We start from the raw sequence: 22,815 nt of genomic DNA on the forward strand, positions 1-22,815 counted from the left end.
ATCATTCAATGGGTCAAGTCTACTGTTACCATAAGAGTTAATACTCACACTTTAGCTCTGGAAATAAAGATAGAGAAATAAAAAGAGAGTTATGTTAGAAGTTAAAGAAAAACTTAAGTCATTTTATGACAAATATTCTCTTATTTTGCTATTACAGAATTAGTTTCATTAACTTTCAAACTGAGACAGAAACAAGTGAAAGATCAGAAGAAATCACCTCATGGAGTGAATCTGGATGTCTGAAGAGTCTTTCTTGGTTTGTCTGTAACAACAAAAGCACACAATCATATGACCTTCCAAAAACATCTAATTTATCGAGTGATGATGATGATCGCTCACCTCCTCCAGTAGATGATTAAGCCAACGGTGATGATGAAGAGGATGGCAAAAACTCCAATCGTTACCCCGACAGCCACACCGATGACAGCTACAGAGAAGAAGGAAGAGAAAAAAAGGTAAGAGGACGCCTTGTGATACACTCTGAAAACCTTCATAATGCCTTTTATGACCCTATAGCGTATTATAAGATTTGCTATAAGCATTCATAATGGTCAAAGTGCCTTATAAGTGCCTATATGAATACATTACTATGAATAATTGTATAAATGTATTACATACAGGTGGTTTGTACAGTAAAAGAGCAGTAGCTACCTGGGTCCTGAGGGAGTTCCACAGGACTTTGGTTGAACAGAGTTACCGAGACATAACGGTTTTAATATCTGTCAACGTCTTGTGTGAAAACATATATTTTCAAATTGTGAGGGTAATTATGTTGTTATATTCTATCCTATTCCATCAAATTTGAGCCACAGCATTGCAATTGTTTTATCACATACCATTAATGGCAGTCTTGCAGGTGAGGGATTGGATGGTGCTGGAACTCCCACAGCCCAGAGTGGTTACAGTCAGGATGTAGTCTGTATTGTGCTTAAGGTCAGAGACTGTGTGGCCACAGGCTGGCGTACAGTCACCACTAGTGTTATAGTGTACCTAAACCAATCAATAAATCATGAAATTATTAATGAAATCAATAATGAATTAATTCAATTAATCAATCAATCAGCCAATCATAAATGTATTCAATCAATCAATATTTGTTTTTATTTTGTGACCAATTTCTACTGTACTCACCTGGTCCTGGGGGAGTTGGTTGGTTTCATAAGCAGTGATCTGGAAGCCCTGGTACAGACCTTTGGGTTTGGTCCAGGACAGGATCACCTTGGGGCCGTTAGGAGAGTCACACTTCAGGTTGGACACAGGGCTGGCATCTATGGCACAGTGAAGGAGACACAGAGGTTTTCAGTTTAGATTTTTATTACTAGGAAATGTGTAGACCATGTCTGAATTTCATTATAATTACAAGACATCAAAACACAGTTAAAAAATAAAATACATCTAAAATAAGATCCATATCTGGATCAGTGTCTGTAGGTGATAGTAAATCTGGATCAGTGTCTGTAGGTGATAGTAAATCTGGATCGGTGTCTGTAGGTGATAGTAAATCTGGATCAGTGTCTGTAGGTGATAGTAAATCTGGATCAGTGTCTGTAGGTGATAGTAAATCTGGATCAGTGTCTGTAGGTGATAGTAAATCTGGATCGGTGTCTGTAGGTGATAGTAAATCTGGATCAGTGTCTGTAGGTGATAGTAAATCTGGATCGGTGTCTGTAGGTGATAGTAAATCTGGATCAGTGTCTGTAGGTGATAGTAAATCTGGATCGGTGTCTGTAGGTGATAGTAAATCTGGATCAGTGTCTGTAGGTGATAGTAAGTCTGGATCAGTGTCTGTAGGTGATAGTAAATCTGGATCGGTGTCTGTAGGTGATAGTAAATCTGGATCAGTGTCTGTAGGTGATAGTAAATCTGGATCGGTGTCTGTAGGTGATAGTAAATCTGGATCAGTGTCTGTAGGTGATAGTAAATCTGGATCAGTGTCTGTAGGTGATAGTAAATCTGGATCAGTGTCTGTAGGTGATAGTAAATCTGGATCAGTGTCTGTAGGTGATAGTAAATCTGGATCAGTGTCTGTAGGTGATAGTAAATCTGGATCAGTGTCTGTAGGTGATAGTAATGATAGTATGTCCTTTATAAATCCCTTTATGCATTATCAATGCATCACACACTGGTGGTACAGTATGGTAGCCTACATGTGAAAGCATGTAAAGTATGTTATGATCTTACTGGTGCAGCTGGAGTATGAGACTGGAGCTCCCTTTGTTCCGTCAGCTGTCTCTGTTGTCACTGTGAAATTATACAGACTACCAGGAACCAATTGATCGATCATTAGGTTTTCCATAAGTGTGGTTGTGTTACTGATGATTAACCCAGAGTTGGTCCAGATCACATAGTAGTGGTAGCTTGGTTTGTGATCCACAGGCTTGTTCCAGGTCAATGCTATGTTCTCCTCTGCTGTCACTACACTGAGGGACTGCACACTCTCTGGTCCTGGGAAATGAGATGTAATGAAGTATAGAGAGGTTAGTGTAACAATAGCTATGAACACAGAATACAAACGTCTCAGGGCTGGAATTGTAAGTGGGTGTGCTTGAGTGTATGTGCTCAGAAATTAGTCTGTGTGTGTGTGCATGCTTGCATGTCATGTATGTAGTATGTGTGTGTGTGCTTGTATGTCATGTATGTAGTGTGTGTGTGTGTGTGTGTGTGTGTGTGTGTGTGTGTGTGTGTGTGTGTGTGTGTGTGTGTGTGTGTGTGTGTGTGTGTGTGTGTGTGTGTGTGTGTGTGTGTGGGTGTTGTGTGTGTGCTCGCATGTCATGCATGTAGTGTGTGTGTGCTCACATGTCATATACAGTGGCAAGAAAAAGTATGTTAACTCTTGAAAATACCTGGATTTCTGCATAAATTGGTCATAAAATTTTATCTGATCTTTATCTAAGTCACAGCAATAGACAAACACAGTCTGCTTAAACTAATAACACACACAAATTATACGTTTTCATGTCTTTATTGAACACACCATGTAAACATTCACAGTGCAGGGTGGAAAAAGTATGTGAACCCTTGGATTTAATAACTGGTTGACCCTCCTTTGGCAGCAATAACCTCAACCAAACGTTTTCTGTAGTTGCAGATCAGACCTGCACAACGGTCAGGAGGAATTTTGGACCATTCCTCTTTACAAAACATTTTCCGTTCAGCAATATTCTTGGGATGTCTGGTGTGAACTGCACTCGAGGTCATGCCACAGCATCTCAATCGGGTTGAGGTCAGGACTCTGACTGGGCCACTACAGAAGGTGTATTTTCTTCTGTTGAAGCCATTCTGTTGTTGATTTACTTCTGTTGTTTGGGTTGTTGTCCTATTGCATCACCCAACTGTCCACATCATGGTTTGGGAATTCATTTTTCCAACGATGATAGCAAGCTGTCCAGGCCCTGAGGCAGCAAAGCAGCCCCAAATCATGATGCTCCCTCCACCATACTTTACAGTTGGGATGAGGTTTTGATGTTGGTGTGCTGTGCCTTTTTTTCGCCGCACAGTGTTGTGTGTTCCTTCCAAGCAACTCAACTGTAGTTTCATCTGTCCACAAAATATTTTGCCAGTAGTGCTGGAACATCCAGGTGCACTTTTGCAAACTTCAGACGTGCAGCAATGTTTTTTTTGGACAACAGTGGCTTCTTCCGTAGTGTCCTCCCATGAACACCATTCTTGTTTAGTGTTTTTTACATATCGTAGACTCGTCAACAGAGATGTTAGTATGTTCCAGAGATATCTGTAGGATTCTTCTTAACCTCATTGAGTATTCTGCGCTGTGCTCTTGCAGTCATCTTTGCAGGACGGCCACTCCTAGGGAGAGTAGCAACAGTGCTGAACTTTCTTCACTGATAGACAATTTGTCTTACCGTGGACTGATGAACATCAAGGCTTTTAGAGATACTTTTGTAACCCTTTCCAGCTTCTTACTCTTACGTCTTCTGAGATCTATTTTGTTCGAGGCATGGTTCACATCAGGCAATGCTTCTTGTGAATAGCAAACTCCAATTGTGAGTGTTTTTTATAGGGCAAGGCAGCTCTAAACAACATCTCCAATCTCATCTCATTGATTGTACTCCAGGTTAGATGACTCCTGACTCCAATTAGCTTTTGGAGAAGTCATTAGCCTAGGGGTTCACATACCTTTTTCCAACCTACACTGTGAATGTTTAAATTATATATTCGATATAGACAAGAAAAATGTGTGCGTTATTAGTTTAAGCACACTATGTCTGTCTATTGTTGTGAATTAGATGAAGATCAGATCAAATTTGATGACCAATTTATGCAGAAATCCAGATAATTCCAAAGGGTTCACATACTTTTTCTTGCCACTGTGTGTAGTGTGTGTGTGTGTGTGTGTGTGTGTGTGTGTGTGGTGTGTGTGTGTGTGTGTGTGTGTGTGTGTGTGTGTGTGTGTGTGTGTGTGTGTGTGTGTGTGTGTGTGTGCTCGTATGTCATGTATGTAGTATGTGTGTGTTGACACTCACTGGTCGTGACCAAACTGCTCCAGACCTTCTCACTCTGGAGCCCTAGCACTCCCACTGTAGCCACAGAGATATTGTAGGGTGTTCCAGAGGACAGATTGGGCAGTGTGTGACTGGTGTTTGTCAGAGTGACTGTCTTGTTGTTTAGTTGCGTTGAAAGGTAGGTCACTAGGTAACTGAAGGTGGTGTTGGTCATCAGAGGAGCTTCACCCCACTCCACAGAGATAGAACTAGTGGTCTTCTCCAAGATCACGATGGGCCCAGGCTGGTTGGGATCTGAGAGAGATTTGGACAGGAATGTCAGTTTATATAAGTTGCCAATAACATCTGTGAATTGAATTTCCTTGTACAAATAATCTTGAAAGTTATCTCTGGTTAAGTGAGAAAGAGAAAAAATATTTGTCTTAGACTAAACAGTGGAAACTCTAACAGATAAAAGAGGCATAATTAGTAGAACTCTGGGACTTTTCCCTCCATCTCCTCCCTCAAACTCACAAGTTGCTGTAGTTGCAGGTTCTGATGAAGCGTTGAAGGGCCCACTGATAGTGGTCACCACGGCTGTGTAGTTTCTGCCAGCTGACAGGTTAAGGAAGGATGTTGACCGAATGCTGGAGTTCAGCAAATCTGAGAAAAGGACCTTGTTCAGATAGACTATATAATGCTCTACGTTTCCTCTGGGCGCTTCCCAGCGCACCACTATGGTACTGTTGCTGCCATTGTTGTAGATGAACGTATTGACAGACTCAGGCTCTGGTAGAGAGGGAGAGAGGAACAGAGAGGGGGGGATGTTAGACAGAAGAGAGGGGGCAGATATGAAGCGATAAGAAATCCTTTTGAGAGTTTTTAGAAAAACACCAAATAACTAAAAAGATAAAAAGGAAGGAGATCTGACTTGTGTACTGAGAGGTTGAGACAGATTCTCCCTCTATGCTGTTCAGTGCCTTGACGGAAACACTGAAGGTGCATCTGGTTCCTGGTGTGAGTTCTGAGATGAGGTCCCCCTCTCCTGTCGCCGTGGTGTGGTTTGTGGGAGCGGACACGCACCCCTCAGTCTGGATACGGTATGTGTAACCACTCTGGTACTGAGGGGGTTTGGTCCAGGTCAGATTCACAGTGGTTGTGTTCACTGTAGAGGCTACCAAACCACTAATGGCGAATGGTCCTGGAAACAGAGGATCTTAGGTTAGTCTTCAGTATACAAAGAAGTGAATACTGATCAACATATGCTGTACTCTTATTAATACCAATTTAGAAAGATAAAATAACTCTTAAAGTTAAACTGAGGTTAGTTGTATTGCCATGGGAACATACTTGTAAAATAAGACACCATCACCGGGGTTGCCATGGTGCCGTCCCCTGTGAGTGTTGTCACTGTAAAGGTGTAGTTGCTCCCAGACTGTAGCCCGGTGATGGTGGTGTAGTTGTAGTTGCTCATCCTGGTGTTGGCGGTGACAGACCAGTTGGTGACCTCCACCCTGAAGGAGTAGCCTGGTTTGCTCTCTGGCTGAAACCAGACTAGAGTCACATTGGTGGTTGTGATTCCTGCCTCAATCAGCCTGATCACAGACTGGGGTCCTGGGACAAAGGAACAACAAAGATAATTAACGAACATGTTCAATCTGTGTGTGTGTAATGGACGTCATGCTTTGCGAGTACTGCTTCCTCCTGATTCGGCTCACACCGAGGCTCAAACCCAGGACCTCCTTGCTAGCACACGTGCTGTGCAGATACTGTGTAAATGTGTGTGTTCAGTAGTCACTCACTGGTAGAGTTGGCCGTCGTCACCACTGTGCTCCTGTAGTCAAACGGCCCTACAGTTACCACAGAGATGTTGTAGAGTGTTCCAGACTGGAGGTTCTCCAGGAGGGTCCAGTTGTGTTCCGTCAGGTTCTGCTGGTCCAGATGGAACACAGAGAAGCTGTACTGACCTAGGTCCATGTTCAGGGGCTGGGCCCAGCTGATGTTGATGGAACCAGTGGTCTGGCCCACCACTATGATGCCTCCAGGAGGGTTGGGATCTGGGAACAAACCAGGGAGAAGTCACTTATGGAAGAGATTGCCGATGGAGTGACTCAGGCATGGGATGACATCAGACAACATTCCATCTAGATTATGATCTATCTCTGGCATTGTGCTGTATATGCTATTCAGAAAAATATAGAATGAACTCATGTGGGTTAATGAAGACTTGAAAACCCAGACGTGGAATCTCCACCACCAAATATGAATTTACACAAATTGGTCCATGCTAAACAAATGGAATACAGTTGGAATGTTGGACTTTTATAAACATTGACTGACTTACAAGTTGCATTTGTAACATTTAGTGCCTCAGTGAGCGGTCCACTATTGGTGGCCACTTTGACAACATAGACGTTCCCTGGCTTCAGGTTCTGGAACACAACTTGTAGATAGTTGTTGGTTATGGTACGGTTGTTTTCCATCACATTGTTTTTGTATATAGTAACGGTGTAGTTGTCCACCTGTCCCATAGGTTTATACCAGCTCACACTCATGTTGGTTGTTGTTCCTATGGCGACGAGGTTTTCCACCACCGCAGGTTCTGAAGGGTGGATAGAAGGGGAAAAAACGTTAACATTTCACATTTTAGACTAGAGATACAGAGATCCTAAAAGTGTGATGTTAAATGTGTTAATTGTGTAAGTGTCTTTAACTTGGCTTATATATGAAATACGCACTGTCACCCATCTCGGATGAAATCCACTTTGCTATGTAAAAAAGGTAAAAGTGAGAAGGGGAGAAAGCCAAGGGATGAAGAGTTGAAGGGATGAAGGGATCAAGGGAGGAAGGGATGAAGGGTTGAAGGGATGAAGGGTTGAAGAGTTGAAGGGAGGAAGGGATGAAGGGTTGAACGGATGAAGGGATGAAGAGTTGAAGGGATAAAGGGAGGAAGGGTTGAAGGAAGGAAGAGTTGAAGGGATGAAGGGTCGAAGAGAGGAAGGGTTGAAAGGTTGAAGGTTTGAAGGAGTGAAGGGATGAAGGGTTGAAGGGATGAAGCGTTGAAGGGTTGAAGGGATGAAGGGTCAAAGGGAGGAAGGGTTTAAGGGTTAAAGGGGGGAAGGGATGAAGGGATGAAGGGTTGAAGGAAGGGTTGAAGGAAGGGTTGAAGGAAGGGTTGAAGGGATGAAGGGTTGAAGGGAGGAAGGGATGAAAGGATGAAGGGATGAAGGGTTGAAGGGATGAAGGGATGAAGGGTTGAAGGGAGGAAGGGTTGAAGGAAGGGTCGAAGGGATGAAGGGTCAAAGGGAGGAAGGGTTGAAAGGATGAAGGGTTGAAGGGTTGAAGGGATGAAGAGTTGAAGGGATGAAGTGTTGAAGGGATGAAGGGTTGAAGGGATGAAGGGTTGAAGTGAGGAAGGGTTGAAGGGTTGAAGAGTTGAAGGGATGAAGTGTTGAAGGGATGAAGGTTTGAAGGGTTGAAGGGTTGAAGGGATGAAGGGTTGAAGGGAGGAAGGGTTGAAAGAATGAAGGGTTGAAGGATTGAAGCGTTGAAGGGATGAAGCGTTGAAGGGTTGAAGGGATGAAGGGTCAAAGGGAGGAAGGGTTGAAGGGTTGAAGGGTTGAAGGGATGAAGGAAAGGTTGAAGGAAGGGTTGAAGGAAGGGTTGAAGGGGTGAAGGGTTGAAGGGAGGAAGGGATGAAAGGATGAAGGGATGAAGGGATGAAGGGTTGAAGGGAGGAAGGGTTGAAGGAAGGGTCGAAGGGATGACGGGTCAAAGGGAGGAAGGGTTGAAAGGATGAAGGGTTGAAGTGAGGAAGGGTTGAAGGGTTGAAGGGATGAACAGTTGAAGGGATGAAGTGTTGAAGGATTGAAGGGTTGAAGGGATGAAGGGTTGAAGGGATGAAGGGTTGAAGTGAGGAAGGGTTGAAGGGTTGAAGGGATGAAGGGTTGAAGAAGAGAGGGGGATCTTTAGAACTGTACTTGTGCAGATTATCTTCTCCATTGAATCAGACTTAACATCCTGGACGACCGTGACCACAGAGCAGTTATAACAGTTCCCAGGCATGAGATTGGTGAAGGTGTACTTCTCGACCGTGGTGATCACTACCACAGACACACTCTTGGAGATGGTCACCAGATAAGAGTAGGTTGTTTTGTAGTCATTCGGCTTGGGCCAGGAAAGTCTGATAGCAGTTGTGTTCAGACCCTCAACCATGAGGCTACTGACCACGTTGGGCTCTGAAGGGCAAAGAGGGCAGATATCGTATTAATATCATCTATAACACAGAATCATTTCGCAGACACTGTTATACACCTCCTGACTACCCCCAGAGTTAATGAAACTGCAGTTTGTAACTGCAGTTTGCTGGCTAACTACAATGCACTTGCATTGCTCTTGGATTCCTCTATGAATACCTTTGGAAGTTTAGAACACTGGCTTACTAGTGTAACATAACGTGCGTTCCGGAGTTCCTTCGCTTCCCGTTGCTGCTACCGAGGTAACAGTGAAGTTGTAGCCAGTCCCAGGTGCTAGGTCATTGACTTGTGTGAAGTTGGTACTGACTGTTAGCTGTTCAGGGCCTGTAGTCTTTTGGTACTGGACTCTATAGGTGTAGTAGTTCTTAACCTCCACGGGGTCAGTCCACTGTAGCTTCACTGAGGAGTTGGACAACGGGGTGGCTGTGAGGTTCACCACTGGTTTGGGCACTAGGAGGAAGGAAGAGAAAAAAAATCTACCTTAAATCAGTGATCTCACTAGGATATGAAATGTGTTAAAGCATGTAGGATTATTAGAAAGGTTTCAGAATATTTCTGGAACATTTTCACAGTCAAAACATCACCCAGAGCACAGTCTACTGTACGGTTGTCACAAGTGTACTCACAGGTACATTCCGATGTATAAACACTGGTGCTTTCTAGATTCTGGGGTCCCATGGTTTTCACTGTGATGGTGTAGCAAGTCCCAGAGGACAGAGAGGTCAGGTTACTGCTGAGACCAGCTGTAGAGGAAGACTGGTTTCTCTCTCCTAAACCAGTCCCATTAAGCTGGTAGCTGATGTTATAGGAGATGCCTTGCGCTCCAGTCATTAGATCCGGGGTTGTCCATTGGACAACGAGGGAGCTGGTTGTCCTCTCTGTGATGTTGAGGGGTCCAGGTGGGTTGGGCTCTATGGAGGAGAAATAAGAGTGATGTTAGGAGAGTTGCAAACACAAATTCTCGTTCACACAAACACACATTAGGTACATTAGCTTTTTCTTCGGGACAAAACCAGAGAAAACATTCTCACACTCTCATACAAACTCTCAGAAACTACAACTACAGTAAATGCATAGTATAGGCACCATTGACCATGACTTACTGGTGGCTAACTGGACCCGAGCAGACTGGTTCGTAAAGGTTCCAGCAACAGAAGTCACTGTGACCTCATAAACCCTCCCAGGCTGTAACCCAGTGAAGCTGGCCTCCCTGCTCTGTGTGGTATTGCTGGATGTATTGTTCAAAGCAGCATTAGATATGTTCACGATGTAGTAGTCCACTCTCCCGTTACGCAAGGTCCAGGTCACATTCAGCTGACTGGTTCCTCGTCCCGTAGCCACAATGTCCACAGGTTGTTCAGGCTCTGTCAAAAGCACAATCGAAAAGGTTCATTGCAATGACTGACAGAAAAGAGAAAACCACAACCAATTATGGTTAGATTGTTTAGCCATTTTCGACATTGACATTTTCACCTTATCCATGAATCCATATCCTTTGAATCATAAAATAATACTTGCAAAATAACATACTTGTTAAAGTGGTTGTTTGACTGCCTTCTCCTTCAGTTGTGTTATCTCCAGCCACTGCAGTGACTGTGAAGTTGTACTGCATTCCAGCAGTGAGAGCAGTAACATTAACAGAAGTTCCTGTGGTATTCTGACTGCCACTGATATTGCCATCAGTCCATTCTACTCTGTAGAAGGATCTGTTTCCCTCTGGTTGAGTCCAGTTCAGAGACACAGATGATGTTGTGATTTTAGAGACAGAGAGGTTGCGGACAACTGCAGGCTCTGTAAAGCAAAATGGAGGAATAGGGATTTTTTTTAAATGACACTTTAATATAAACATTTAAAAACAATGTGATTTTATTTTTATTTAATCAGGTAAGTTGACTGAGAACACACTCTCATTTACAGCAACGACCTGAGGAATAGTTACAGGGGAGATGATGAATGAGCCAATTGTAAACTGGGGATGATTAGGTGGCCATGATGGTATGAGGGCCAGCTTGGGAATTTAGCCAGGACACCGGGGTTAACACCCCTACTCTTACGATATGTGCCATGGGATATTTAGTGACCATAGAGAGTCAGGACACCCGTTTAAAGTCCCATCCAAAAGACAGCACCCTACACAGGGAAACATTTTTAGACCTGAGGAAAGAGTGCCTCCTACTGGCCCTCCAACACCACTTCCAGCAGCATCTGGTCTCCCATCAAGGAACTAACTGGACCAATCATGACCAACCCTGCTTAGCTTCAGAAACAAGCCAGCAGTGGGATGCAGGGTGATATGCTGCTGACCTGGACCAACCCTGCTTAGCTTCAGAAACAAGCCAGCAGTGGGATGCAGGGTGGTATGCTGCTGACCAGGACCAACCCTGCTTAGCTTCAGAAACAAGCCAGCAGTGGGATGCAGGGTGGTATGCTGCTGACCAGGACCAACCCTGCTTAGCTTCAGAAACAAGCCAGCAGTGGGATGTAGGGTGGTATGCTGCTGACTAATATTTTTCTTTTCATTAATTTTCTTATTTTACCTTTATTTAACTAGGCAAGTCAGTGAAGAACAAATTCTTATTTACGACCTAGGAACAGTGGGTTAACTGCCTTGTGAGCTCGGGTATTCAATCTAGCAACCTTTCGGTTACCGGCCCAACGCTCTAAACACTAGGTTACTTGCCATCTCATTGATTGATTGCTTGCTACATCATTTGTTTTTACTTTTGCATTATTTACATACACTAGATATACAAAAGTATGTGGACACCCCATCAAATTAGTGGATTTGGCTATAGTGTCTTAGCTCATATTACTAATTGATATAATAAGAAAGACTCCCGATACAAGGAAGTGAACTGGAGCTTCACATTTACTAAAGCTAGTTAGTACAAGAATAACATAGAGCAACACTGCGCATGACCAAGGGCGCTCTGTTCTTAAAGGGGACAGTAATTAACATAACGTAACATTCCTTCTCTAATACAATGAGAATTACTTTTACCAAACCACAAGTGAAACATTTCCCAGAAATTGTTGTAGTTATTTTGCATCTTTGATTTGAACTTGAACAGTGTTTGTTTGCTTATAAGTCCAGTCTGTCTGGACAGTGCCTTCGTTCTGGGTAGCGCCTTGGATTGTCTGGAGACTCCTGCACATCTTCAGTGTGTGCTTACTCCATAATAGTTTCTGCTATAGCAGCACCTTCATCAACACATTCACTTCTTTCAGCATGGTGTCTCTGTACTGCCCCACCGTCCTCTACAGTTCCCTGTGTGTCACTCCCAGGAGCTCTCTGTGCCTGTTCTCTCTCGGTTGTTGTGCTGTTTTCCGTGGAATGCATTTGGTTAATGTGACGCCACCACATTATGACTGGGGTCACTTGAACCTGGTAAGTTCTGGGTTCCGTTTGTGCGTGTACTGTACCTCTTGTCCATTTCGCTCCCCTTCTGTAGTCTTGCACCATCACTTCCTGTCCTGTTTGGAGATGGCGCTCCCGGTTACCGGAGAACATCTTGGCTTCTTTGTTAAGCACTTCATTACGCCTGTTTGGCTTCATGATGTCCAGCTGTGTGCGGTGAGGCATCCCAAACATCAGTGCTGCTGGGCTTTCATTTGTCGAGTCCTTGCTCTAGGGTTTTCACAAAGCGTTCTGCCAGCCCATTGGTGGCAAGGTGGTATGGAGCAGAGGTTGATTCCATTTACTGACATGAATCTTGTAAACTCGTCACTTACGAAAGCTTGCGTGTTGTCGCATACCAGCTGCAGAGGCAATCCGAAGCATGCAAACGTTGTTCTGAGACACTCTATAGTCTGATCTGAGGTGGAGGAGTCAGTGCAAAACACCTCTGGCCATTTGGAATGGGCATCAACTATAACCAGAAACGTATGCTTTTCAAAGGGGCCGGCATTGTCCACATGAATATTCTGCCATGGCTCTGTGGGCCATTCCCATAGGTGGACTCGGGCAGGAGCAGGCATATGAAGGGTTTCCAAACATCCGGTATCAAATCAAATCAAATTTGTATAAGTCACATGCTTACTTACAAGCCCCTAACCAACAATGCAGTTTAAAAAATATGAATAAGAATAAGAAATAAATGGAAGAAGTAATTAAAGAGCAGCAGTAAAATAACAATAGCGAGACTATATACAGGGGGTACTGGTACAGAGTCAATGTGCAGGGGCCCCAGTTAGTTGAGGTAATTGAGGTAATATGTACATGTAGGTAGAGTTATTAAAGTGATTATGCATAGATAATAACAGAGAGTAGCAGCGGCGTAAAAGAAGGGGTGGGGAGGGGGGCAACGCAAATAGTCTGGGTAGCTATTAGATTAGATGTTCAGGAGTCTTATGGCTTGGGGGTAGAAGCTGTTAAGAAGCCTCTTGGACCTAGACTTGGCACACCGGTGCCGCTTGCCATTCATTGTTTTCTATCTGTTGATCCAGACCAGACCACCAGAAGTGGCTCCTCGCGAACAGCTTCATTGTTTGTTGATCCAGACCAGACCACCAGAAGTGGCTCCTCGCGAACAGCTTCATTGTTTGTTGATCCAGACCAGGCCACCAGAAGTGGCTCCTCGCGAACAGCTTCATTGTTTGTTGATCCAGACCAGGCCACCAGAAGTGGCTCCTCGCGAACAGCTTCATTGTTTGTTGATCCAGACCAGGCCACCAGAAGTGGCTCCTCATGAGCAGCTTCCTTTTGACAATTCCAACATGCCCTTTATGTAGTTGATGCAAAACCTGATGTTGGCATTGACTCTCATTCCCCACATCAAACATCCTTGGTACATTGTGTTAGGTTCTACATTTATTTTCTTATTTAACAAGGCAAGTCAGTTAAGAACAAATTATTATTTACAATGACGGCCTAGGAACAGTGAGTTAACTGCCTTGTTCAGGGGCAGAACGACAGATTTTTACCTTGTCAGCTCGGGGATTCGACCTAGAAACTTTTCAGTTACTGGCCCAATGCTCTAACCATTAGGCTACCTGCCGCCCTGGCAAACTAACCTTATAACATTTCACGGGACAGCTAAAATCATGTTTATTCACCCATTGGGTCATACAGCTGCATAAGACAAAGACATGGTTCCACCAGTGGTAGTATATATACCACAATTTAGGTGGATTCTCCTCCTCTCTAAACATAACTTCCTGTCTAGTAATAAAGATGTAAAGTGATGATGTCAACAAACTGTTCCTTCTCCCTTAATGTGACCTGACCAGACCTCGACACCCTTCCTCACTAAACCACATCTCCACCCTTATCAGTGCCTGCCAACATGTGATCGTTTTTCTTTCACTCAGCACATTCCAAGCTTAATTGCCTCCACCATATACATTCCTCCTTCAGATAACCATTCACTTCTGGTGTATAAACCAGACTATGGCACTCCTCATGTCTCTAGTACAACTGATGATTAACAATATTTAAAGTTTAGAAATCTGAACCCATCAGTTGTAATTTCTATTTTTCGCTGGAAATACGGTGTCAGCTCCTTTCTGCCCGTAGCTGGCCATCCTGACATGGTGTAGGTGTATACTTTTGACAATGTCAGATCTTTCCTTGTCTCCCGTTTGATAATTGTGCTTGTGACAGGTAGTGCCTCGAGCTGAGAGGTATGCAAAATCTCCACTGCATCCACACTCCTGTGTCTTTCTCTTGTACAGGGCAGTCTGGATAATCCATCTGCATTTGTGTGGAGGGATGACGGCTTAAACTCAATGTCATACCTATGACTGGCAAGGAACAAGGCGTATCGCTGTAACCTGGCCGCTGTCATTGCCGGAATGACCTTTCTTTGGACTGAAAATGGAAAGCAACGGCTGGTGATCCGTAACCAGTGTGAAACGCTTGCCATAAAAGTATGCGTGGAATTTCTTGATGCCCCTAGCGCCAGTGCTTCTTTGTTGATTTGTGAGTAGTTCTTCTCTGCATCATTCCACGTTCGTGACGCAAAGGCCGCTGGCCTCTCTGACCCATCTTTCAGTGTGTGTGAAAGGACGGCCCCTAAGCCATAAGGGGACGCATCACAAGCCAACTTCACGCAGTTCGGGGTTGCATTTTCACACTGTTCTGTCCACTGCCAGGTCATATTCTTTTCCAGGAGCTGATTGAGAGGCTGGAGTACTGCTGAAAGGTTTGGGAGGAATCTTCTGTAGTCATTGATCAGTCCCGTGAAAGATCTCACTTCTGTGATATTTTGCGGTTGTGGTGCCTGTACCACTGCATCGATTTTGTCCTGTGTTTTGTGCAATACATTGCGGTCGATTTCACGTCCACAGAAGACAATCTTGTCCTTGAAGAACTCACACTTCTGTAATTTACCTGTAGTCCATACCCTTTGCCTTTGCTGTTTCCGTATGACAATGCCTCCGTGCACAAAGCAACATCCATATAGAAATGGTTGAGATCGGTGTGGAAGAACTTGACTGACCTGCATAGAGCCCTGACCTCAACCCCATAGAACACCTTTGGGATGAATTGGAACGTCGACTGCGAGCCAGGCCTAATCACTCAACAGTGCCCGACCTCACTCATACTCTTCTAGCCAAATTAAAGCAAGACCCAGCCACAATGTTCCAACATGTAGTGGAAAGCCTTCCCAGAAGAGTTGAGGCTGTTATAGCATCAAAGGGAGGACCAACTCTATATTAATACTCTGTCCACATACTTCTTGTGATTTAGTGTATATAACAATTGAATCTTGAAGAATATAACTTATGAATGCCTCATGAAATTAGTTGAACTATCATACCCCATCAGAACCCAAAATATAATATTGTTTTACTCAAATTTTAAACAAACACTGCATAGCCTCACAATAAGAATAGGATATGTTTCTAACTAATTCTATATTAATGTGGATGCTGGCATTATTATGGATAATCCTGAATAAATTGTGAATAATGATGAGTGAGAGAGTTACAGACGCACAAATGTCATACCCCCCAAGACATAGTACCCTCTCACTATTACAATAACAGGGCAAGTCAGCATTTTTTGGGGGGTATGACACATTGAAGAAAAATATTAATGCAATATGCAACAATTGAAAATATTTTACTGAGCTACAGTTCTAATAAGGAAATCAGTCAATTGAAATACATTGATTAAGCCCTAATCTATGGATTTCACATGCCTGGGAATACAGACATGCATCTGTTGGTCACAGATACCTTAAAAAATTTGTCCCCCCATTTTAGGTGACCAAAAGTATTGGGACAAATTCAATTATTTGTTGAGTAAAGTAGTAAAAGGTGAAGTATGTGGTCCCATATTCATAGCATGCCATGGCTACATTCAGCTCGTAACTTAAAGTTTGTTGGATGTGTTTGCTTTTTGTTTTGCATGTGTTAGAGAATATTTTGTGCCTAATAGAAATGAACGGTGTGTAATTTAATTTCTTTTTAATGTAAATAAGAACAGAATGTTTCAAAACAATTCTACATTAATGTAGATGCTACAATGATTATTAATGCCTAATCCTGAATAAATTATGAATAATTATGAGTGAGGAATTTAGACACACAAATATTATACCCCCCCAGAAATGCTAACCTCCCCTGTTATTGTAATAGTGAGAGGTTAGCATTGGGGGGGAGACAACTTTAAAATCATCACATGTTCTTGGATCCAAACAACTAACGTATAAATGAATACAAATCGTATCTGAGGCATTGAAACAATCTGACATTAAAGTATCTGAGTTACTTACTTGTATACTTAGAAACTGTCTTGCTCTCTCCTACAGTTGTGTTATCTCCAGCCACTGCAGTGACTGTGAAGTTGTACTGCACTCCAGCAGTGAGAGAAGTAACATTAACAGAAGTTTCTGTGGTATTCTGACTGCCACTGATATTGCCATCAGTCCATTCTACTCTGTAGAAGGATCTGTTTCCCAATGGTTCAGTCCAGTTCAGAGACACAGATGATGTTGTGATTTCAGAGAACATGAGGTGTCTGATGATTGCGGGCTCTGTGTGTGCAAGAAAGGGGGTTTGAGGGACAATAGACAATAGTGTCTTTAAACATTGACATTGCAGGCTGACTTGTGCAATCCAGCACACATTGTGAGAGAGTTTGTGTAAATCTTGACGAAACAAGTGTCACTCAACACTAGTCTCGGATAGAAATACCATCAAATAAACAATAACTTCTGAACAAAGATATGAAACAAAACATGCAGTGTTTCCCCTATATTCATTTAGAAAATTGTTGCCGCACTCCAAAAAATATGATAAAATAAAAAATATACAGTGAGCCTCAAAAGTATTGGGACAGTGACATATTTTTGTTTTGTTTTGGCTCTGTACTCCAGCACTTTGAATGAGGTTAAATTGCAGACAGTCAAATTTAATTTGAGGATATTTTCATCCATATCAGATGATCCGTTTTGAAATTACAGCACTTTTTGTACATAGTCCCCCCCCACTCTCATTTTAGTGGACCAAAATGTCTATTAAGTAGTAAAATTTAAAATATTTGGTCCCATATTCAGAGCATGCAATGGCTGGAACCAGGTTGTGACTTTACAAATTTGTTGGACGCATTTACTATTTGTTTTGGTTGTGTTTCAGATTGTTTTGTGCCTAATAGAAATTAATGGTAATTAATGTATTATGTCATTTTGGAGTCACTTTTATTGTAACTAAGAATAGAATATACACTACATGACCAAAAGTACGTGGAAACCTGCTCGTCGAACATGTCATTCCAACATCATGGGCATTAATATGGAGTTGACCCCCCTTTGCTGCTATATCAGCCTCCAGTCTTCTGGGATGTTGGAACATTGCTATGGGTACTTTCTTCCAGTCAGCGACAAGCACATTAGTGAGGTCGAGCACTGATGTTGGGCGATTAGGCCTGGCTCGCAGTCAGCGTTCCAATTCATCCCAAAGGTGTTCGATGGGGTTGAGGTCAGGGCTCTGTGCAGGCCAGTCAAATTCTTCTATACCGATCTTGGCAAACCATTTCTGTATGGACCTCGCTTTGTGCTCAGGGGCATTGTCATGCTGAAAAAGGAAAGGGCCTTCCCCAAACTGTCGCCACAAAGTCATTGTATACTGTAGTGTTAAGATTTCTCTTCACTGGAACTAAGGGACCTAGCCCGAACAATGAAAAACAGCCCCAGACCATTATTCCTCCTCCACCAAACTTTACAGTTGGCACTATGCATTGGGGCAGGTAGCGTTCTCCTGGCATCCTCCAAAACCAGATTTGTCTGTCGGACTGCCAGATGCTGAAGCGTGATTCATTACTCCAGAGAACATGTTTCCACTGCTCCAGAGTCCAACGGCGGCGAGCTTTACTCCACTCAGGCAGATGCTTGGCATTGCGCATGGTTATCTTAGGCTATCTTAGGTTATCTTGTGTGCCCTACCACTTGGCGGCTGAGCCGTTGTTGCTCTTAGGCGTTTCCATTTTACAATAACAGCACCTACAATTGACCGGGGCAGGTCGATCAGGGAAGAAATTTGACTAACTGATTAGTTGGAAAGGTGGCATCCGATGACACGTTGGAAGTCACTGAGCTCTTCAGCAAGGCCTTTCTACTGCCAATGTTTGTCTATGGCTGTGTGCTCGATATTATATACAGTTGAAGTCGGAAGTATACATACACCTTAGCCAAATACATTTAAACTCAGTTTTTCACAGTTCCTGACATTTAATCCTAGTAAAAATTCCCTGTCTCAGGTCAGTTAAGATCACCACTTTATTTTAAGAATGTGAAATGTCAGAATAATAGTAGAGAGAATTAATTATTTTAGCTTTTATTTCTATCATCACATTCCCAGTGGGTCAGAAGTTTACATACACTCAATTAGTATTTGGTAGCATTGCCTTTAAATTGTTTAACTTGGGTCAAAAATGTTGGTTAGCCTTCCACAAGCTTCCCACAGTAAGTTGGGTGGATTTTGGCCCATTACTCTTGACAGAGTTGGTGTAACGGAGTCAGGTTTGTAGGCCTCCTTGCTCTCGCATGCTTTTTTAGTTCTGCCCACACATTTTCTGTGGGATTGAAGTCAGTGCTTTGTGATGGCCACTCCAATACCTTGACTATGTTGTCTTTAAGCCATTTTGCCACAACTTTGGAAGTATGCTTGGGGTCATTGTCCATTTAGAAGACCCATTTGCGACCAAGCTTAACTTCCTGACTGATGTCTTGAGATGTTGCTTCAATATATCCACATAATTTTCCTACCTCATGATGCCATCTATTTTGTGAAGTGCACCAGTCCCTTCTGCAACAAAGCACCCCCACAACATGATGCTGCCACTCCCGTGCTTCACAGTTGGGATGGTGTTCTTCGGCTTGCAAGCCTCCCCCTTTTTCCTCCAAACATAACTATGGTCATTATGGCCAAACAGTTCTATTTTTGTTTCATCAGACCAGAGGACACTTCTCCAAAAAGTACGATCTTTGTCCCCATGTGCAGTTGCAAACCGTAGTCTGGCTTTTTTATGGCGGTTTTTGAGCAGTGGCTTCTTCCTTGCTGTCGATATAGGACTCGTTTTACTGTGGACATAGATACTTTTGTACCCATTTCCTCCAGCATCTTCACAAGGTCCTTTGCTGTTATTCTGGGATTGATTTGCACTTTTCGCACCAAAGTACATTAATCTCTAGGAGACAGAACGCGTCTCCTTCCTGAGCGGTATGACGGCTGCGTGGTCCCATAGTGTTTATACTTGCGTACTATTGTTTGTACAGATGAACGTGGTACCTTCAGGTGTTTGGAAATGACTCCCAAAGATGAACCAGACTTGTGGAGGTCTACAATTTTTTTCTGAGGTCTTGGCTGATTTCTTTTAATTTTACTATGATGTCAAGCCAAGAGACACTAGGTTTGAAGGTAGGCCTTGAAATACATCCACAGGTACACCTCCAATTGACTCAAAACATGTAAATTAGCCTATTAGAAGCTTCTAAAGCCATGACATCATTTTCTGGAATTTTCCAAGCTGTTTAATGGCGCAGTCAACTTAGTGTATGTAAACTTCTGACCCACTGGAATTGTGATACAGTGAATTATAAGTGAAATAATCTGTCTGTAAACAATTGTTGGAAATATTACTTGTGTCATGCACAAAATAGATTTCCTAACCGACTTGCCAAAATGATAGTTTTCTAACAAGACATTTTTGGAGTGGTTGAAAAACGAGTTTTAATGACTCCAACCTAAGTGTATGTAAACTTCCGACTTCAACTGTACCTGTCAGCAACAGGTGTGGCTGAAATAGCCAAATCCATTAATTTGAAGGGTTGTCCACATACTTTTGTATATATAGCGTATTTCTTAACACTTCTACATTAATGTGGATGCTACCATGATTATGGAAAATCCTGAATGAATCATGAATAATGATGAGTGAGAAAGCTACAGATGCACAAACACAGTATCATACCCCCCAAGACATGCTAACATCTCACCATTACAATAACAGGGGAGGTAAGCATTTTTGGAGGAAGGGGTATTATATGTTGTGCGTCAAACTTCCTCACTCATAACTATTCACAATTCATTCAGGACTATCTGTAATCATGGTAGCATCCACATTAATGTAGAACTGTTTAGAAACACTCTATTCTTATTTATAATAAAAGTGACTACAAGATGACATAATACATTATTTCCCCATTCATTTCTATTGGGCACAAATCATCTGAAATTTCTCATTGCAGAAAGACATGGCATCTTTCAAATCATCACATGTTCTTGGATCCAAACAACTAACGTATAAATGAATACAAATCGTATCTGAGGCATTGAAACAATCTGACATTAAAGTATCTGAGTTACTTACTTGTATACTTAGAAACTGTCTTGCTCTGTCCTACAGTTGTGTTATCTCCAGCCACTGCAGTGACTGTGAAGTTGTACTGCACTCCAGCAGTGAGAGCAGTAACATTAACAGACGTTTTTGTGGTATTCTGACTGCCTCTGATATTGCCATCAGTCCATTCTACTCTGTAGAAGGATCTGTTTCCCAATGGTTCAATCCAGCTCAGAAACACAGATGATGTTGTGATTTCAGAGACAGTCAGGTTCCTGATGACTGCAGGCTCTGTGCGTGCAAGAAAGTTATATTTTGGGAAAAGATCACCAGAATCATTATTATTCATAGTATTCACCATACACTCTATATAAATGATCAGAAGCATGCTAATTCTACATACATTTAAGGTAAGTATGTAGGACACAAAAGTGGTACCTCTAAAAACATATTTAAAGATAGTAAGTAAGCATTATCAATGACATGAAATGTTTTGGGGACAAAAAAATGAGTTTTCAATAAAGGACAAGCACTTAATCATACTATCCAAGCCCAATTTTGCAGTTGAATGCAGATAAACACATTTCCTAAAATGTTCTGGATCAGTTGGAGTCTACACTCCCTTCTCAAGAGAGAATTATGTGAACCAAAACTACAGTGACTGACAGATATACTGGTTAAAAATGATGGGTAATCCTTCAGTAGTCTTATCAGCAGCGACTGCAGCAACTATGAGTCTGTACTGCACTCCAGCAGTTAGCTCGGTTACATTAAAGGCTGTCTCATTGGTAGTTCGATTCATATCTCTACTGACATTAGTTCACTCTACTCTATAGAAGGATCTGTTTCCCAATGGTTCAATCCAGTGCAGAGACAATGAAGATGTCGTGATTTCAGAGACAGAGAGGCTCCTAATGACTTCAAGTTGTACGTGAGCAAGAAAGGTGATTTTAGGGGACACTAGACTAGGGTTGGGCGGTATTCACATTTTCATATCATCATAACGTCCTTCTCTCATGCAGGATTTTACGGTATTACAGGCTTAGTACAGAAGAGGGCACCAAGGGGGCGCCCAAAAAAAGAAGCCCTTTGGGAGTCTATTACCAGAATGCTAACAAAATTAGCACAAATTATAACAAATTTCCATGGAGGTTGCTCGCTAAATATGCAAACGAGCACAAACGAAAACATTTTTTATTAAGAGACAGGCAGTCCAGCTCAATACGTTATACATATATAGGAGCTACCGATTGTAATTTTTGGTGAGTTTGGACAATTGCAAGCGAATGTGAACAAGAGACGTTGTGCAAATGAACAGTACTGGCTCTGGAGCAGCAGGTGTACATGCTGTGTCTGTGTGGAGTCCGGAGTTGCTAGGGCAACGGGACTGCCTGCTCTGTTCGAAGAAGAAGGAAGACGATGGGCTGATGGGGGAGAAGGCAACGGACCGAGAACAGACAGGAGAAAAAACTCAAGGAAATCAAAAGATAGTTGTGGCAGCTGTGCAGATAACTCATCCTAAAGGCCTTTAACTTCTCAAACACGGATGACAGACAACACAATATGACGTCCCATCACCTTATTAATTCAGCCACATACTTAGATAACTAGCAAATTAAACTTAGGGGTCGCATTAATGCAGAATTCTTACTTTTACACACAGGAAAAACATAAATGCTCAAGAAATATCATGCTGCGTTTTGTAAATGCAAATCTAAAATTATTCTTATTGTGATTTCTGCTCAGCATCAGACAAATGTTGTGCTTCAGTTGCACATGAACGGGCATTCTACCAGCAGACAGTTCTCTGACTGATTTACTCCAGCACTTTTCTCAGTCTAGCCAGCGTACTTTTCTTTGGTAAAATGCAAGATTAACTTCAAGAAAAACATTAGGAAATGTTGCTGGCTACACCCTCTCTATGATAAACATTAGAAATATGATGGCTAGCAAAGGTTTTGCAAGAAAAGACTGTACTTTATCTTTGTAAGCTGATTTAGCCTGCTTGTGTGGCTTCCAGCCAAATAGCATTGCACTTCTGTTGTCATCTGATGAAAATGAAGCTGTTTTCTGCCGAATATAATGCACTAAGGTATTTTCAGTGAAGGACAACTATACTGTAGTTGTACGTCCCTGATCACTCTGTTGAAGCAAAAAACAACTGGTGACTTTCAATATAAAACGCAACCCCTGTCAATACACAGCTTGACTCACCGGCTCCCGCCCTCACCAGTTGTGCTATTTATAAAGTAAAACGTGACTGGCTCAACTATTCTGGGGAACTACGGTAAGCTTAATAATGTAAAATAATGTGACAGGTGAAATAAAGAACGCA

The 22,815-nt window shown here is 42.5% G+C and overlaps 1 protein-coding gene across 1 annotated transcript in view; it reads right to left on the reverse strand.

The window, feature by feature from the left end:
* Positions 1-44: 44 nt before the first annotated feature.
* The window catches only part of LOC106584595 (receptor-type tyrosine-protein phosphatase beta), an 84,141-nt gene continuing 61,370 nt past the window's right edge, over positions 45-22,815 (reverse strand). The window contains exons 10-28 of the mRNA XM_045706244.2: positions 20,511-20,771; positions 16,417-16,677; positions 10,226-10,486; positions 9,799-10,059; positions 9,322-9,606; positions 8,882-9,145; positions 8,420-8,677; positions 6,784-7,041; positions 6,242-6,496; positions 5,790-6,053; positions 5,371-5,640; positions 4,974-5,228; positions 4,482-4,754; positions 2,182-2,445; positions 1,132-1,268; positions 837-990; positions 340-427; positions 218-262; positions 45-57 (exon numbers count right to left, since the gene is read on the reverse strand). Coding sequence (XP_045562200.2) covers positions 45-57; positions 218-262; positions 340-427; positions 837-990; positions 1,132-1,268; positions 2,182-2,445; positions 4,482-4,754; positions 4,974-5,228; positions 5,371-5,640; positions 5,790-6,053; positions 6,242-6,496; positions 6,784-7,041; positions 8,420-8,677; positions 8,882-9,145; positions 9,322-9,606; positions 9,799-10,059; positions 10,226-10,486; positions 16,417-16,677; positions 20,511-20,771 — 4,127 coding nt within the window. The remainder of the gene's footprint in view (positions 58-217; positions 263-339; positions 428-836; positions 991-1,131; positions 1,269-2,181; positions 2,446-4,481; positions 4,755-4,973; positions 5,229-5,370; positions 5,641-5,789; positions 6,054-6,241; positions 6,497-6,783; positions 7,042-8,419; positions 8,678-8,881; positions 9,146-9,321; positions 9,607-9,798; positions 10,060-10,225; positions 10,487-16,416; positions 16,678-20,510; positions 20,772-22,815) is intronic.

Source organism: Salmo salar, chromosome 23, assembly GCF_965601325.2.
Source record: "Salmo salar chromosome 23, fSalSal1, whole genome shotgun sequence".
In the NCBI taxonomy this organism is placed as follows: domain Eukaryota; kingdom Metazoa; phylum Chordata; class Actinopteri; order Salmoniformes; family Salmonidae; genus Salmo; species Salmo salar.